This window comes from Bos grunniens, chromosome 3 (assembly GCF_055505025.1).
Source record: "Bos grunniens cultivar Pamir isolate PY7600 chromosome 3, Bosgru_T2T1.0, whole genome shotgun sequence".
In the NCBI taxonomy this organism is placed as follows: domain Eukaryota; kingdom Metazoa; phylum Chordata; class Mammalia; order Artiodactyla; family Bovidae; genus Bos; species Bos grunniens.
In genome coordinates, this window is record NC_141167.1 from 72,698,624 (window position 1) to 72,717,197 (window position 18,574).

The 18,574-nt window shown below is 41.5% G+C and overlaps 1 protein-coding gene across 33 annotated transcripts in view; it reads left to right on the forward strand.

Moving 5' to 3' along the window:
* The window catches only part of SLC44A3 (solute carrier family 44 member 3), an 87,008-nt gene that overhangs the window by 36,004 nt on the left and 32,430 nt on the right, over positions 1-18,574 (forward strand). For 18 of the 33 annotated variants that reach the window (XM_086391328.1, XM_086391322.1, XM_086391319.1 and 15 more), the window contains one exon: positions 8,891-9,056. In XM_086391328.1, coding sequence (XP_086247454.1) covers positions 8,891-9,056 — 166 coding nt within the window. Of the gene's footprint in view, positions 1-8,890; positions 9,057-14,693; positions 14,838-18,574 lie in introns of all 33 variants that reach the window. The other 15 variants (XM_086391316.1, XM_086391313.1, XM_086391311.1 and 12 more) reach the window with 1 other exon arrangement.

Below are 18,574 nucleotides of genomic sequence, written 5' to 3' on the forward strand. Positions count from 1 at the left end.
GGGGCCTTGGGAAGCATGACTTGGGACCAGGGAGGGACCTTCCTCCTCCAGCCTCCAGGGCACAGTTGCCCACTCTGCTGTCATTACGGGCTGTGAGTCTGGGTGGAGGGAATTGTCTCTGTGGTTTGGAGCAGGACACATTCTTTAGTTCTTTCTTTAATGCACAAATGTTAGGTGAGGGCTGTGGGGCAGGGTCCTGGCAAGGCACTGGGGAAGAGAGGTGGCCTCTGCCCACAGTGAGGATGGCAAAGGTAGGGGAACATCACTAGAGGAGAAATTTGGGGAGCTGTGAGAGTACCATGGCGAGGCTCCAGCCGACTTTGTGAGACAGGGAAGGCTTCTCAGAGGATGGGCTGGAAATCACCAGATGATCAGAAAGTACAGAAAGAAGCAAAGGGGTTTAGTGGGGTCATGTCCAAGCATAGGAGAGAACCTGGTCCTAGAGGACAGGCGAGAGCTGGTCCTGAGAGTTGGGGGCCCAGTCGGAAAGGAACATGCCCCAAGGCCAATTCTGGCAGGGGGTGACTTGATCTGCTAGCAGGGTGCCCCTCCAGTTCTCCTTCTTAGGTCCCAGTTGGGTCCAAGGCCTGGGAAGCATTAAACAGCCTGGGCCCCAGGGCTGAGAAGAGGGTGGGGACAGTGGGCTGCTCTGTAGGGTAGAAGGCAGCATGTTGGAAAGTTATGTATTAAAGCATGGCCATTTTGGAAGGAGATAAATGAGCAAAAGTGAGATGAATTGAAGAGCAGGAGGGACTTCCCTGGTGGTCTAGTGGCTAAGACTCTGCTCCCAAGGCAGGGGCCAGGGTTTAATCCCTAGTTGGGGAGCTAGACCCCACATGACCACAACCAAGAGTTTGCGTGCTGTAGTTACAAGATCCCGCAACCAAGACCAGACCAAATAAATAAAAATAAATATGAAGGGCAAGAAAGGAAACTGGGTGCCCAGGACGTGCTGCAGGAATCTGTGAGCAGGTAGATACCAGGCTTCCAGGAGGCCTGATGTTGACAGAGCTCCTGCCTTCCCTCCTCCCCAGGGTTGGGCAGCATAGAAACCAGGCCACCTGCCTCTCCTTTCCACTCACCTGTGGGCCAGCGTGGTACACAGAGGTCCCTTTGTCTTCAAAGGCCTTTTCATGCAGTGCCAGGATGACAAGCCCCAGGCCTGGGCGGGTCATCTGCTGCTGTTTGGATCCTCAGCAGATGCCCATGTGATAGGCGGGTGAGGGACGCCCGCACAGCACCTGTCTCATTTCACTTTCCCTCAGCAGATGCCCAGGTGGGGGGTGGTGAGGGACGCCCGCGCAGCACCTGTCTCATCTCATGTCCCCTCAGGCAGTCACAGAGCCCTCAGCCCCTTCTCCAGTCTCCGCCCAAGGTCCCCAGTGTTGTGGGGGTGTCCTCAGTGGTACCTACTATGAGATTTTTATTGTGTCACATGACTGAATAGTTAATACTTTATTGTGTAAAACAGAAAAAATGCATAAAAAGTCAACTTAGGTTGATAAGTTTTTGCCATTTTTTGCTGAGCTGTTTATCTAGTGACTGTTAATAAGTCCCTTAACTAGTTGACAAACTTGGGCTTGTTTGGGGATTCCTTCAGTGGAGCAGAAGAAATGACAGGCCCCCCAGAAATGACAGTAATTAGTCAGTTGGGACTTGTATGCTACCAGCAATGTGACAGTGATTACTAGAATCCAGTGGAAGAAGTAGCTACAGGAACACAGTAATAGTAGGTGCGGTTGGCAGGTTGAAAAGAGCCCAGATGACCTGATGACCCTCAGTTATCATTAGGTGGTCAGGAAGCCTCAGAGTTGAAACAGTAGAAGAAAGGGGCCTGTTTGGGCTGGGGGTGGCTTTCTCTCCCAGTGGTACTACAGTCAGAAGAGATCTGTCATCACAGGAATGTGCCTAGCGTGCTGAAAGGCAAAGGACTGCTTGGAAAGGAAGAAGCAGGGTCAGCTAGAGGGACTCCCGTCAAGGGACCTGGGATCTAGGCTGGCTCTGGCCTTCCTTGAATGTTAATCTGGGCTTCCTTTTTCCCATTTTTGCAGTAGATAAATTGTGCTTTCCCCAGGCTGCCTCATAAAGAAGTTAGGAGGCTGAGATGGGACTCGAGCTTTGCTTTGCAAATAGGGGGCTTGTATGTGTTTCTTATATTAGGAACTAATGTCAACCAAGGAATGTCTAGTACTAACTTCAGGTTTGTGGTTTGTTCTCTGCCTGGCATATTTGAGAACACAGTCTAAAAGAAAACTGTCCTCTTTTTAGGTTATCAGAGATCTAGAAGATAATTGAAGTTATTTCACAAAAGCTTCCTAGTAGCCCAGCCCTGTCCTAGGAACAGGGGGAAGAGGGGTAGCTCTGGAGAGATTTGAAACAGCTCCTGCTTTTCCGAAGTTTATGTACCCGTGGGGAAGTGTGAAGGGAGACAGCCTCCATGAACATCTAGTTGTCTTTGCACATGCTGTGATCTTAGTCTAGAATCTTCTCCCCTTCCTAAGCCTCACCCCAACTTTCTGCCCATCACTGCTTGGAAAACGAGTCATTATTCAAGATTTGTTTTGAGTAATATATTTCTTGGAACTATCCCTGGCGGCTCAAACAGTAAAGAATCTGCCTGCAATGCAGGAGACCTGGGTTCAATACCTGGGTCAGAAAGATCCCCTGGAGAAGGAAATGGCAACCCACTGCAGTATTCTTGCCTGGATAATTCCATGGACAGAGAAGCCTGGCGGGCTACAGTCCATGGGGTTGTAAAGAGTCGGACGTAACTGAGCGATTAATACTTTCACTTTCAATATATTTCTTGGAAACTCTCTTATAAATTGCCTAAGCATACCGAGCTATTTCTTCTTTTTTTTTCCTTACATTTTGTATATGCTTCATTCTTTTAAGAACTATTCATTGAATGCCTGTTGGGAACTAGAGATACAGCAGTGAACCAGACACAGGGAATGGGGAAAGGAGCATAAATGTGTTATGTCAGGCGATGACAAAGCCTCTAAACAATCACACAAGATAATGACTTGTGTGCTGTACCCCCTCAGGAGAATGAACATCTGGAGGGCAGGGACTGTGTATTTTTCTTTCTGTCTCTAAGGTCCGTGCACAGCCCTCGAGTGAGTTCAGCGTGTGCTGAGTCAGGGAGTGAATTCACATCCATGTTGTATTGAGTGTGATGTATACACAGAAAGACCTAGGTAAGCTCCAGGCATGATGGCCATGCGATTTTCTTCTCTTTTTCCCTGCCCCGTGCTGTCAGAGCAGAAGCTGAGCCAGTGGGAGGCACAGGCAGGCTGGGTGTCAGCAGGACACCAAGCCAGTTGGCTGGAAGAGGCCAAGTGCACAGAATGTGGTAGAACATCGGACTGTTTTAAGTTGGGCCTGCATCATTTGGGAGATTATCCCAATCAGCTGCACTGCCTTCCTTGAGAAACTGCCACTAATGATTCACACTAATCATTAGTAACATGTCAGTCTTTCAAACTGCTTTAAAACTTGCTTGTAATACCCAAATTTACAGCTAGCTGCATGATGCATTTCCTCCAGGTTATGATGATCTCTAGGAAGACTTCCTGAAAGTTGTCTCAAATCTCTTTGATTGGATGTATTATTTGAGGAAGATTGGTTCATTCATTCAAGCAGTCGTTCATTGAACAAGTATTTATTGAACATTTACTATATCAGATCCTGTTATAGATGCTGGAGATACAGCTTTTCTTCCAGTTTGAAGGCTACAGGGAGATAAGCATTAAATAAAATGAGTAAGTGAATTTTATAGTATATTCAAATTTGATAGGTGGTAAGGAAAAAAATAGAGCAGAGAAGAATAATAAATGCTTGTGTTGTACTGTGTGTGCTCAATCATGTCTGACTCTTTTGCAACCCCATGGACTGTAGCCTGCCAGGCTCCTTTGTCCATGGAATTTTTCAGGCAAAAATACTAGCGTGGGTTGCCATTTCCTACTCCAGAATAAATGCTTAAGGAGCCCCAATTAACCTGTTCTACTTTTTGCCATAACACTTATCAGATTAACTTATCATAACACTTTAAATCAGATTCGAGACAAGTTTACCTTCAAGCCCCTAAAGCTTAAAGTTCAGGGTCTTTCATTTGCAAGGACTCTTGCAAGGTTCAGTACCTAACTACCTAACTTTGTATTCTTCGTCTTATCAAGGGACCCTCAAACTGTGTAAAATTCAGACATCTTAAATGTATTCTAGCATTTATTATATTTCCATAGTATATTTTTAAAACAAGAAATGCTTGAGGAGGGGATTTAATGATTGGGGAAGGCCTTATTGAGAAGATAATTGTGAGCAAAGATTTGAAGGAGGTGAGGGCAGAGCCCTGAGACTATGTGAAGGAAGGGGAAGTGTTCTAGGCAAAGGGGCCAGCAAAGGCAGCGGCTCTGGGGACACAGGAGGGCCGCTCCCCAGAGTAGTGTGGTTGAGGGGGAGCATGGTTCAGGCTGGGGTCACAGGGTCAGATACTGGGCCTCCTGGGCCATTACAGAACTTTGTTTCTGAGACAGGAAGTCATTGCAGCATTTTAAGCAGCAGAGTGGCATGGTCTGACTCACATTTTCATGGCAGTGATTCAAGGAGGAGGTGTTAGTGACTTAGAACAGGGTTGTAATGGTGGAAATGCCGTGACATACAGGTTCTGTGTCTATTTTGAAGAATTTCCTAATATTACATTAAGGATGTGAAAGAGGAGTTGGGGATGACACTGAGGTTTTTTAGCTTGAGCAACTGGAAGATGAGATGGCCATCAGCTGAGACAGGACAGGACTTTGAGTGGAACATCTTCCAGGAAGAGCAAAAATTCATTTTTAGTTGTGTTTATTGAAATATCTTTTAGACATCCAGGTGGACATGTCGGGCAGGGAGTTAATGGTTTGAGTCTGAAGTTTCTGGAGAGGCCCAGCTAGAGGTCTACATTTGGGAATTGGGGAATACATGAATAGTATTTAAAGCCAGGAGATTTGAGTGAGTGCAGATAGAAAAGAAATCCAAGGACTGTGCTTTGGGCCATGTAAATGTTAAGAGGTCTTGGAGATGAGGAAGAAAAAGGAAAGGAAATTGAAAGGGAGCAACCAATGAGCAGGAGAGGAACTGGGGTGAAATGTTGAATGTGTCGTAAGCTGCTGATCAGGTAAGAGCTAAGGATTGACCATTGAAGTTAGCAGCACGGAAGTGAAACAGAACCGTTTCAGAGCAGTGTGGGGGAGTGGATCACAATTAGAGCGGGTTTAAGAGAAAGAGAAAAAGAATTGGAAAGAGTAAGAGACAACCTCGAGATATTTGGCTGTGAAGAGGAACAGAGAAGTAGGAAGGAAGCTGGAGGAGTAAAGGGAGTTCAAAAGTAGGGGGTTTTAAGATAGGAAATTATTAAAAATGATTCAGTAAAGAAGAATATTTTAAGGAAGCAAGAAACAGAGGGAAATTTTCTGAAGTGGTATCTTCAAGCAGATGAGAAAGGGGATCTAGTGCAGGGGCTCCCCTTAGAACCACGGACACTTTATCGTATTAAGGTGGAGTGTCCAGTTATGGACACACGCAGCTGAGGGGTAGAGATGGGGTAGATGCTCCCAGAGACTTTCCCATGGCTTCAGTTTTCTCAGAGAAACCAAAAATGAGGTCACTGACTGAGCATGAGGATAGGAAAAAAACTCTTAGACAATTGGAGGAGCAATTATAAACAGTCCAGAAGAAGGGGAGGCAAATAAACTAATGTAGCAGCATGTGAGTTCCTGATATTCACTCTGACTGTATCTTCTTTCTGATTTTTTTTGCTTGCCTTTTTTTCATTTTTTTCCCGTAATAGCTGACGTCCAGCATAAATCTAGAATGCTGAATAAATATTTATTAACTTCACAACTGAAATCATATCTACTTATACCTCAATTACAGCTAAGCAACTGCCTGTTTAATCCTTATAACAGCTATACGTATGGCATTTAGAGCCACGAGACTGGTTGGAATCAACAAGGAAATGAAAAGTAGGTATTAGTATCTTCAGATTTTAAAAGGCCCTGCAAACTCATAACCTGCCTGAGGTTGTTCAGCCGTTAGGAGACAGAAGAGATATATGAATTTCAGTCTGTGTGACTCAGACTCTGTAACCCCTGCTCCGAGTTCATCTTGTCTTCCCTCTTCATGTTTACAGTTAGAGAACGGAGGCCCAGGTGGCTTATCACAAATGTCAAGGCCGAGATTGGACCAGGCCTTCATCCTGTTCAGTGCCCTTTTCACTACCATTCCAGATCAAATCTCATCTTGGGATCCAGTTCCCTAGCATCTGTTAGCTACAGGTGGTGGTAACAGTATTGTAATGTGTTAGTATTATTAACAAAGCAACTGATACTTTGATGAGAGGCTCTTGCCTGCACTAACCTAGCTATCCAGGAGAGGGCAGTCATGTGTGCATAAACACATCTGCCCCACCCACAGTCGTGTTCTAAGCTTCTCCCTGAAGCCAGAGCTCCTTCACAGATTCTTCACAGAACGTTTGCTTAAAGCTGTGGTTATCAAGCAGCAGTTTGTTTACAGACATTTGGGTTGTCTTAACTGGAGGAGGGGAGGGAAGATGCTTCTGGCATCTAATGGGTAGAGGCCAAGAAAGCTGCTTAATGTCCTGCAATGCATAGGGCAACTCCCCCACTTCGCACCCCTAACACTCATGTGATCCAAAATGCCAATTGCTATGTTGAGAGGTTGAAAAACCCTGCCCTAAAGGAAAGTCTGTAAATAGCCTGGTTATTACTGAACCAGAAGAATGAATAGTTGATGGTTTCAGTAAAGATGGTCAAAAACAGTCAAGTGGTCAGTGAATAATATCTTTACCCATTGTGCTTCTTTGAGGAATGCCAGCAGTGTGGTGGCCTGTATGGGTCCTGATGTATCCCTTTTAGCCATCCTCCACTTGCTGACTGCTGCCATCAGTGTGCCAAGCTGGGGTGTGTGTGAATGTGCCATTGGCAGCCCCAGGGAGACACAATCCCTCCTTAGCACCCAAGGCCTTTGTATTTACTTGCCTTTTGTCTGTTGAGGAAATCATCTCTCCTCTTCTTTGGAAACTTCATCCATCCCCAAATCACGTGTGATATGGTAGTCCTGTGCTTGCAAACGCCAGTGTGTCCCCGTCACTGGTGACCCCATGCTTGTTGACTGGCCCCATCACTTCTGCTGTTCCAGAAGCGGCTCTCCAAGTCTCCACTCACCTGATCTACTACATACGTGTGCCTGTCAGTCATGAGGGGCCGCCTCCTTTGGGACTGGGAATGCTTTTCTAAAACACATCCATTTTGGAAATGCGTAAGCATTTATTAGCGCCTTACCTGAAATAGAGATTGCCTCCAAGCCAGTGAATCCAGTGTTCAATAAAATATTAACTTCTGTCTGAACCAAGCTGATCTAGTATTTCTCACAATGTGACTCTTGTTCGGCAGAACACAAAGCAGGAGTTACTAAGAGCAGCCTTCGTCTGTGGAATCAGTTTCTTCTACAGCATGATTATCTTTCCCACCTCCTTTGCCCAGACCCTATTGTGAATGTCTAAAGACACGAATTATGAACCTGAGAGCAATTTATAGCTATGAAAGGAAATATTAGTATGAAACTCTCTTTAAATGTTCTTCAAGTTGTAGGTTTTGCCAGAGACTAAAGTGCATCTTCTTTCTTGCAGTTTGTTTAAAATATACAGCAGGGAACTTCCTTGGTGGTCCAATGTTTAAGACTGCCTTCCAGTGCCGGGGGTATGGGTTCAATCCCTGATTGGGGAGCTAAGATCCCCTATGCCTCACAGCCAAAAACCCAAAGCGTAAAACAGAAGCAATATTGGAACAAATTCAATAAAGTTTTTTATTGATCCATATAAAAAAATCTAATAAAACAAAACAGAGCAGAGAACATCTAGAAATCAAGTGTAGTTGCGGAACTGAGATTTGGTATGGAATTGAGTTGAATTGCAGAGCCAATTCAAGGGCTTCTTTAGATGAGAGCAAATAAAGCGGGACATAGTCAGTGACTGGTAGAGCATTGCTGGGGTGATCGCACTGGCCTCAGTTTAATATAATATTGTGCTCCTGAAATTTAAGTAATAATCGTCATCACTTGTGGACTGATATTTCTATGGGCCAGTACTCACCAGGTAATCCCATTCTACTCTTTCTTGAATAACCATCAGGAAATGAGTATTACAGATAAGGATACTAACACTCCAAGAGGCCAAATAACTTGCCCCAGGCTACCCAAAAAGGATAAAGCTGACATCTGAATCTAGGAGATTAACACTGAGGCCCACTAGCCATTTTAAATGTACTAGGAGAGTTTGCTCTTGAAATCTGAAATTAATCCTTTTGAACAAATGAAGATTCTTGTCTTTATTGAGTCTAAATTTTTGGTGAAGCATGGTTCTATAACATAGGGTTCTATAACACAGCTTTCATCAACATAAGTTTTGTTTACATCACAGAGTGTTGTGATAGAAAAACCACGGGTTTTAGAGTCCACTGTGTCCAGGTTTATATTCTCCCTCCGCTAATTATGAGCAGTGAGACTTTGCAAAAGTTACTTGACTCTTCCAAACCTGTTTTCATATCTGCAAAGTGGAGCGGCCATTAGAAGATAGATCAAGTGTCATCTTATACAAGTTGCCTACCAGTTATCATAATTACCACTATTAATATTATTCATAAGTTAAATGTGGGTTCTCAATTTTAGTTTTGCTATGAATCTTAAGTTATGGTGGGAACTTCAAACTTGACGTTGACATCTGTGTTTCGTGTGATGCCAAAGTCTAGAACTGAGGAAGAATGGCCTCTTGAACTTGCTTCCATACTTAGGAAAACACAGATATAAAGCATGTTTGTGTTTTAAACTTTAGGAGCTGCACAGGTCGTTGAAGGTGGCCAAGTGGAATATAAGCCTCTTTCAGGCATTCGGTATATGTGGTGGTACCATTTAATTGGCCTCATCTGGACCAGTGAATTCATCCTTGCATGCCAACAAATGGCTGTAGCTGGGACGGTGGTGACGTGTTATTTTAACAGGTAGGTCTAGCATGTTACTGCTATTGATTTGCCTATGTGCTTCATGTTGTGTGTCTCAAAAGATATTTTGGAATTTTGACATGACCTCTCAAAAGAGATTGGCAAGAGAAAAAGACTAAGCTCAAAGTTAGGCAGAATGGTGGGATGAATTGAGAGACTGAGATTGAGATATGTACACTATTGATACTATGATAAAATAGATAACGAGAACCTACTGTATAGCTCAGGGGACTCTACTCAGTGCTCTGTGGTGATCTAAATAGGAAGAAAATCCAGCAAAAGAGGGGATAAATGTATACATATAGCTGATTCACTTTGCTGTACAATAGAAAATAACACAGCATTGTAAAGGAATTATACTCCAATAGAAATTAATTTTAAAGAGTTAGGCAAAAAAAATTTGGCAGGATGTTTATTTAGTAGCAAAAAGAAATACTATATCTTGAATCTGTCACATTTCCAACCTCTTTTGCTTTAAGCTAGAAAACCCAAAAAGAAGCCAAACACAGAAGTAATCAAACTGCTTAGAACTGAAAGATATTCAAAAGAAAGGGTTGATTTCTCCTGTAAATATCCATTCTTACTGACTTCAAACTTTAAAAAAATTACTGATCTATTTGGAACACACTTCAGTAAGTCCTATGAGCATCATTTCATCCTATGTAAAATGAGGAGAGTGTTTTCTTTGAAAGCAGTTTTAAATCCTAAGGGAATTGTACGTGACTATAAAATACAATTCATGTTCTTATAGTTAAATGCTAGTGAATTCATTACTTGCTTTTCTGTTCACTATGATGCTTGTTTAAGTGTTTATCCTCCGTTACCTCATCAAAATACTTGAGGACACATGCACGTACGTCTCGACTCTCTACCTCTTTTGTGTTTGTGAGATTCTCCGTGAGGTTCTCCGTGAGGTTCTCCGTGAGGCAGATAAAACCACAGGCAAGAAGGACACAGCCAGTGCAATGACAGGCTTGGACTCAGAACAGGAAGTTTACTTCTGATGGGGCTGGTCCTCCTCTAATGTCGCAGACTAAATGGGCAGAAAAACATGAGAGTTCCTGGGGGCAAGAAAGTCATCTAGGGATGATTCATGCTGTAGAACAATTACCTCCCAACGATAAGCAGTGCTATGGGTTTTATTACAGTGGTGCTGTTGGGAGCCTCCTTCTTTAGAGACCCCGTCAGACACACGAAAGGCTGTAGCCCTTGGCACTGAGAGCCTTTGCGCCTTCGGAGGAGGTGGCGTGTGCTGCTTGCTCCTGAGTACATGAGCAGAGATTATTTAACCAAATTGGCCAGCAGCATGTCACATCTCTCTGACAGCAGTGATTTTGTTCTATTTTAGTAACACAAAATCAAAACATTTTCAGTGAGGACTTTTTATTTAACCTCCAGTGAAGTGTATGTATGTATCTCCTAATGCCTTCCCAACTCTAACTCCCCTCCCCCAAAATCATGAAAAAATGAAGAAAGCATAAACACACAAGGGCAGCAGGAAGCAGGCAATGACAGCAGCTGAGAAATGTGATGGCAATCCAGGCCAGTATTCCTGCCGGGATAATCCCATGAACAGAGGAGCCCGCGGGGTGGTAAAGAGTAGGACATGACTGAGCGCGAACGAATGAACGAAGAAGCATCAGTCAAATTTTGAAAACTCAAGACAGGATGAATGAGCGGTGAGCAGATTGGAGAAGCCTCAAAAAACCTATCTCTGTGCATTTGGTGGGAGAGGAGGCTAATTTGAGCCATGAAAATCTAGAGAGATTCAGGAATTCAGGTGTAAAACATGCTTGCAAAGATTAGTTAAAGGTCTTACTAAGGAGCAGTTAAGCCCCACGGCCCATCCTTCATACCAGCAGATATAAGTTGGGAGCTTTGCTCGCTGGAGAAGTCATCAGAGAGGGCCTGGATGTAGGGTATCTGGCACAGCCAAGGCTGGGACAAAGCTCTACCCTGAAAGAAGGGAGAGCAAGTGGAAGTCTAAGAATCTGCCTGCAATGCAGGAGACCTGGGTTTGATCCCTAGGTTGGAAAAATCCCCTGGAGAAGGAAATGACTACCCTCTCTAGTGTATTCTTGCCTGGAGAATTCCATGGATGGAGGAGCCTGGCAGGCTGCAGTCCATGGGATCACAAAGAGTCAGACACGACTGAGCGACTGACGCTTCACTTTCATTCTACTTGCTACCAATCCACACTCCACAGCTCAGTCTCCAGGATGTTGACAGCCAGGCTGATATTTCTTAGGCATGAGATTATCGGATTCTTCTTTGGAGAAACTATAACCCAAAGCAAAGACTTGCAGATAGTACCACGTGGGGATCCCCCAATGAAATGACCTGATGCCCTGACTCTGAAGCAGATGGTGAAACTCACCAGTCAGCAGTCACCCTTGTATAGAACCTCCAACTCACTCTTTGGTTCCTCATGCTTAAATGTAAACCTATAGCCAGTGATTATTAAAAATTTGAAGAAGCCTGTTGTGAAAGAAAAAGATCAAAATGAACAAAACAAGCAACCAAAAAAATTTAGGAAAAATAGGGGCAATGCAGGCAGCAAAAGAAAACTGCAACAGCAACTCTAATAATATCTTCAGAAAGAACCAAAAAATGTTGCTTTCATAAAATAAGAACCAAGAAAAAAAGAATAGTGAGAGAACAGAAAGACCTCTTTGTTGTTAAAAATATGATTGCAAAAGTGAAAGTTTTCTACTGATGGATTAAAATATAAAGTTGAACTCCTCCAGAAGATAGAACAAAAAGATAAAGAGATGGAAAATAGGAGAAAAAAGATAAAATTTAGGACACCCATCACCTGACTAATATGAGTTCTAGAAATAGAGAACAAAGAAAAAAGGGAGGAAATTGTCAAAATTTCCCAGAGCTGGAGGACATGAGTAAAGAGAAGATCCCAGAAGCTTTAGAGAGAAAGACCACAGGTAAAATATCAAGAACTAGAACCAGTACAAGGTCTATACTCTGAAAACTATAGAACACGAATGAAGGAAATTGAAAATGATACAAATAAATGGAAAGATAACCAGTGTTCATGGATTGGAAGAACTAATATTGTAAAAATATCCATACTATCCAAAGCAATCTACATATTTAATGCAAAACACCCATGACATTTTTCACAGCACTAAAAAAGTCCTAAAATTTATACAAAATTACAGAAGACCCTGACTAGCCAGAGTAATCTTGAAAAAAAGGACAAGTCTGGGGGTTTCACACGCCCTGACTTCAGAATGTACTACAAAGCTGAAGTAATCAAAACTACAGAGCTACAGTGGTATAAAAACAGACACAGAGATCAATGGAACAGAATAGAAAACCCAGAAATAAACCCACGCGCTTATGTTCAGTTAACTTACAGCGAAGGAGGCAAAAATATACAGTGGGGAAAAGAAAGTCTTTTTAATAAGTGTTGCCAGGAAATGGACACCTATGTGTAAAAGAATGAAATTAGAACATTTTCTCATACCAAAATAAACTCAAAATGGATTACAGACCTAAATGTTAGTCCAGAAACCATAAAACTCCCAGAAGGAAACAAGCAGGACACTCTTTGACATAAGTTGTAGTAGTGTGTTTTTGGATCTATTGCTTCAGGCAAAGGAAAGAAAAGCAGAAATAAACAAATTAAGCTTAAAATCTTGTGCACAGCAAAGGAAACCATCAACAAAATGAAAAGACAGCCTACTGAATGGGGAAAATGCTTGTAATTGATACGAGCAATAAGGGGTTAATATCCAAACTATTTATTAATGAAGTCATACAACTCAGTATAAAAAAAGAGAACCCAATTTAACAATGAGAAGAATAGATATTCTTCCAAAGAAAGCATACAGATGGCCAACAAACACATGAAAAGATGCTCAACATTGCTAATCATCAGAGAAATGCACATCGAAACCATGAAATATCCCCTCATGCCTGTCAGAATGGCTACTGTCACAAGGACCACAAATGTTGGCAAGGACATGAAAAAAAGGGAGCCCGAGTACACTGTTGGCGGGAGTGTAAATTGATGCAGCCCCTGTGGAAAATAGTGTGGAGGTTCCTTAAAAATTGAAAATAGAATTGCTGTTTGAATGAATGCCACTGCTGGGTATACAGCCAAAGGAAATGAAAACACTAATTCAAAAAGATATATACTCCTCACCACCCCACAGTGTTCAGGCAGCTTTATTTACAATAGTCAAGTCATGGAAGCTACCTAAGTGTCCATCAGTAGATGAATAGATAAAGAAGATGTGGTATATTTATACAACGGAATATTAACCATAGAAAAAGGATGAAATTTGCTATTTTGCAACAATATGGTTGGACCTGGAGGGCATTAGACTTAGTGAAATAAATTAGAGAACTACAAATACTATATGTTATCCTTTAAATGTGGAATCTAAAAAATAATATGACAAAATGGAAACAGAATCACAGATTTAGAGAATAAACTAGTGATTTCCGTCTGGGAGAGGGAAGTGGACAGAGTCAGGGAAAGGATAGGAAACCAAGAGGCACAACTACTGTGTGTACTATAATAAGCTGTATATTGACCACCGTGTGTACTATAAATAAGCTGTATATTGACTACCGTGCATACTGTAATAAGCTGTGTATTGACTACTGTGTATACTATAAATAAGCTGTATATTGTACAATACAGGGGATACAGCCAATATTTTAAAATAACTCAAGTGAAGTATGATCTTTAAAAATATTGAAACACTGTGTCATACATCTGAAACTAGTATTATAAATCAACTACACTTCAATAAAAAAATAAAATGTAAAAAGAACTAGAATGGAATCTGATGTTCAACAGCAACTCTGAACCAGGGAGATAGTAGGACAAAACTACCAAAATCCTGAGAAATGATTATTTCCAACGTAGAATTCTACACCTATTTGTACTATCAGTCAAAGATAAAGGAAGATAAAGTCCTATTCAGGCATGCAATATCTCAAAAGATTTCCTCACCATATCCTTTCTCCTCTGAAACTAGTGAGTAAACGAGGTGGGAAAAAACATGAGTTTTAGGAAATGGGCTCCAACACTGTGAGGAAGAGAAGGGAATTTCCAGGAGGGTAGGTATTTAGCAGGTATAGAAAACCTCCAGTCCAAGGAGGAGCAAGAGAGCAGTGGGCTCCAGGAGGGATGCCTCCAAGAAAAAATAAAAAGGAAACGTAGAGAATATCAGATATGTTGTTTGAATATGTGGAGAAAAAGAATTATACTTTGATGAAGCATTTGGTGAAGCATGTGGAAAACCACGCAAATAAAAAATGTGAATTTTTTTTTTTTTTAAATAGAAAGTACTTTTATTCAGTATTACTTCCTCCCAGGTAGTGTTGTATTATAGGAGCTAAGAATAAAATGATAGAGAAACAAAATCCCTGCTCTCAGGTTACATTCTGATGTGAAAACACTGTAGTTCTTTTATATATATATATTTTTTTAATTTAATTTTATTTTGTGAAATATTAACTTAAAAGTCAAAAGCTATAAAGAAAATATAATCAGAATACACTGTTTCGAACAGTTGTGAATGTTATTTATGTACTGATAATGTAAGCCCTAAACATTAATTAAAACATTCTCAGTGGTGAAAGATTGAAAATTTTTTCTCTAAGATCAGGAACAAGACAGGAGTGCCCACCCTTACCATTCCTATTCAACATAGCACTGGAAGACCTAGCCAGAGCAATCAGGCAAGAAAACGAGGAAAAAATACATACGAATCACAAAGAAAGAAGTAAAATTGCCTTTGTTTGCAGGTAATATGACTTTATTAATATATAAAGAAAATTCTAAAAACTTCATCAAAAAAACTGTTAGACTAATCAATGAATTCAGTAAAGGTACAGGATACAAAGCATTCAGAAAACAGTTGCATTTCTCTAACAGCAAAATATCTGAAGAAGAAATAAAGAAGACAGTCTCATTCACACTGGCATTGAAAACAATAAAATACTTAGGAATGAATTTAAGGAGATGAAAGCTCTGTATACTGAAAAGTATAAGACTGATGAAAGACACAAACAAATGGAAATATATCCTGTGTTCATGGATCAGAAGAATTAATATTGTTAAAATATCCTTATTACCCAAAGCCATGTATAAATTCAGTGCATTCCCTGTCAACCTTTCAGTTATATTTTCCACAGAAATAGAAAAATTCTAAAATTTGTATCACAAAAGAGCCCAAATAGCCAAAGCAATTCTAAGAAAGAAGAACACATCTGGAGGCATCGTCTGTCCTGATTTCAAACTATACCACAAAACAGTATGGGACTGGCGTAAAAATAGACCCATAGCTCATTGGAAGAGAACCGAGATCCTAGAGAGGGGAAAGGATAATCTCTTCAATAAACAGTTCTGGAAAAACTGGATAACAACATGAAGAATAAAATTAAACCCCTGTATTACACGGTTCACAAGAATTAATTCAAAATGGTTTAAAGACTCAAACATAAGAACTGAAGTCCCTAAACTCCTCTGAGAAAACATAAGGGAAAAGCTCCTTTACATCAGTCTTAGAAATGATTTTTCACATATGACACCAAAAGCACAAGCCACAACAGCAAAAATTAGTGAGATTACATCAAACTAAAAAGTTCTACACAATAAAAGAACCAATCAACAAAATGAAAAGACAGCTTATGAAATGGGAGAAAATATTTGCAAACCATTTGTCTGATAAGGAGTTAATACCAAAATATATATATAACTCCTATAACTCCACAGTAAAAAAAAAAAAAAAAAAATTCAGTTAAAAAAGGGGCAGAGAAGCAGAACTTCCTTTCCAAAGAAGATACAAAAAAGAGGCACATGAAAATGTGCTCGACATCACTAATCATCAGGGAATACATATCAAAACCACGATTAGATCCCCCCTTATGCCTGTTAGAATGGCTGTCATCAAAAAGACAAGAGGTGCCTAAGGTCGGCAAGGATGTAGAGAAGAGGGAACCCTCCTTCACTGTGGGGTGGGGTGTGCAAATTTGGTATACAGCAATTATGGAAACTGACAGTATGGAGGCTCCTCAAAAAATTAAAATCAGAACCATAGGATCCAACAATCCCACTTCTTAGGTATATATAGAAAGGAAATGAAAAAAGAATCTTGAAGAAATGTCTTCACGCCTGTGTTCATTGTAGCAGTATTCACAATAGCCAAGACACGGGAACAACCTCAGTGTCCATCGAAGGGTGAATAGATGAAGAAGATTTGGTGTATATAATGGAATATCATTTAGCCGTGAGAAAGAAGGACATCGTGCCATTTAAAATAACACGAATGGACCTTGAGTCCAATATGCCAAGGGATACGTCATAGAAAAACAAAAAGGGATGATACCACTTACATGTCGAATCTAAAAAAGCTGAACTAATGGAAACAGGTAGAATGGTAGTTGCCCGGGAGTGGGGTAGGAGAGAAGGGGAGGTAGGGATTACGGACACAAACTTCTAGTTAGAGGATGAGTAGTTCTGGGGATCTAACTACAGCATGATAATTGTGGTTAACAATACTGTGTTATATACTTGAAAGCTGCTAAAAGAAGAGACCTTAAATGTTCTCACCACAAAAAGAAGAAATGGTTAATTATATGAGGTGATGGAGGCATAAGCTAATGCTAAGATAGTAATCATTTTGCGAAATATATGTGGATCAAATCAACACATTGTACACCTTGGACTTACATGCTGTTACATGTCGATTATATCTCAGTAAAACTGGGGAGAAATCTTTTAGAGCTTCAGTATAATTATACTGAGAAAAAGAGGAGTGGGGAAATGAGTGTACTTGGGAGTTTAAGCTGCCAAGGAGAATGAAACCTGTGTCTTCTGTAGTGGGAAGTCAGTAGACATTCTCTGAGAATGAAAAAAATGAAGAAATTTCAGTAAGAACAAGTAATTTAGGACTGTGAAGGTGGGTTCCAGAAGAAACAGCTAAAATATTGCCTCTAGGGAGAGACAATTAGTGGTGGAGAAAAAAAACTGCTGTTTTTCCTGTTACACCTAGCAGTGCTATTTGACTTTTTAAGATATTTCACATATTTGATAAAAATAAACTAATTTAAAATAAAGTGCATACTGACTTATTTTTAGCACTGCTATTTCATTTATTAAAGAGTTCTGCATTCTTTTTGACTGTGTGCTAATTTTGAAACCTCAAGGTTTTCCCTTATCTCAGGGCTTATAATTCTTTAATCTCATGTTCCAGTCTGCATGCAGGGTGAGAATTAAATATAGCCAGAGTGCATTCATCTCTGTCATTCATTTAAGCAGTAAGAGGGATGAAGAGGTCATCCAGGGAGCATCAAGTACCAGGACATGGGCATCCTGTGTAATTTCCCTTTTACCACCATTTGCTTGAATTTCAGAGAGGTCAACTGAGAGCCATAAAGATGGGGCTGGGGTGGATAGGAAGGAGCCAGCACTGCTCAGTTTGGAGAAGGGACGCTTGAGTCATGACTTCATCGCTTGCAAGTATACAGAAGATGGTTTCCAGCTGCTTTGGATTTGCTGAGGAGGAAGTGAGGAAGTGGATTCACAGCTGAGCCTAAGGAATTTCGGTAGGAGACACATGAGTTTGCTAACCCTGACAAGAGCTGCTGAGGACCTGTTCTTCATAACAAAGAGTTTCCCTTTTCTTTGGGATTGGATAAATGGACCTCACAGCTTCCCCCACAGTCCTCCCAACTTCATCTTGCAGTGATTCTGCTGAAAGAAATGTCAGGAAAGGACGAGGTCTCTTCAGGGACACACCACGCTCCTTTGCCCAGGACCAGACTGACAGTGGAGGCCAAGCATCCTGTGCAGCCTGATCCTTGTCCAGGAGCCGCAACACAGAATGAATTATCCATGCTGTTGAAGAGTTCTCAGTGAGCACTCAACTGGATCTAACCAGAACTAAAACGTGCCTCCAAGATTCCTAAGTTTCTGGAGTAAGTTATGTTGAAGCAAATCATAGCTGCAAAATAGCACTTAGATACTATGACCCAAAGGCGTTACAGACATAGGTGAACAAGAGCATTAAACGCTTTGCACAGGACTTCCCTGATGGTCCAAGGGTTAAGAATCCGCTGGCCAGTGCAGGGGACGTGGGTTTGATCCCTGGTCCAGGAAGATCCCCACGTACCACAGAGTAGTCGAGCCCTGTGTGCCACAGCTAATGAGCCTGTGTGCCTAGAGCTTGTGCTCTGCAACAAGAGAAGCCGCCGCAATGAAGAGTGGTCCCTTCATAGTCGCTCGTCGCAACTAGAGAAAGCCTGCGTGCTGCTGTGAAGATCCAACACAGCCATAAATAAATAAAAAATGTTTAAAAAGTAGTGCTTAAAAAAAAAAATGGTTTGCCCAGGGACTTGAGCTGATACTGTGTCCTGGGACCTCCTGGCTCCATCACACAGAGCCAGGCACCTTCAGCACTCAGAGCAGCCACAAGTTTAAACCTAGAGGAGCTGGGTGTGTTGGGGACATCCTGGAGTCTCCTGCTCTCCCCAACTGCCCG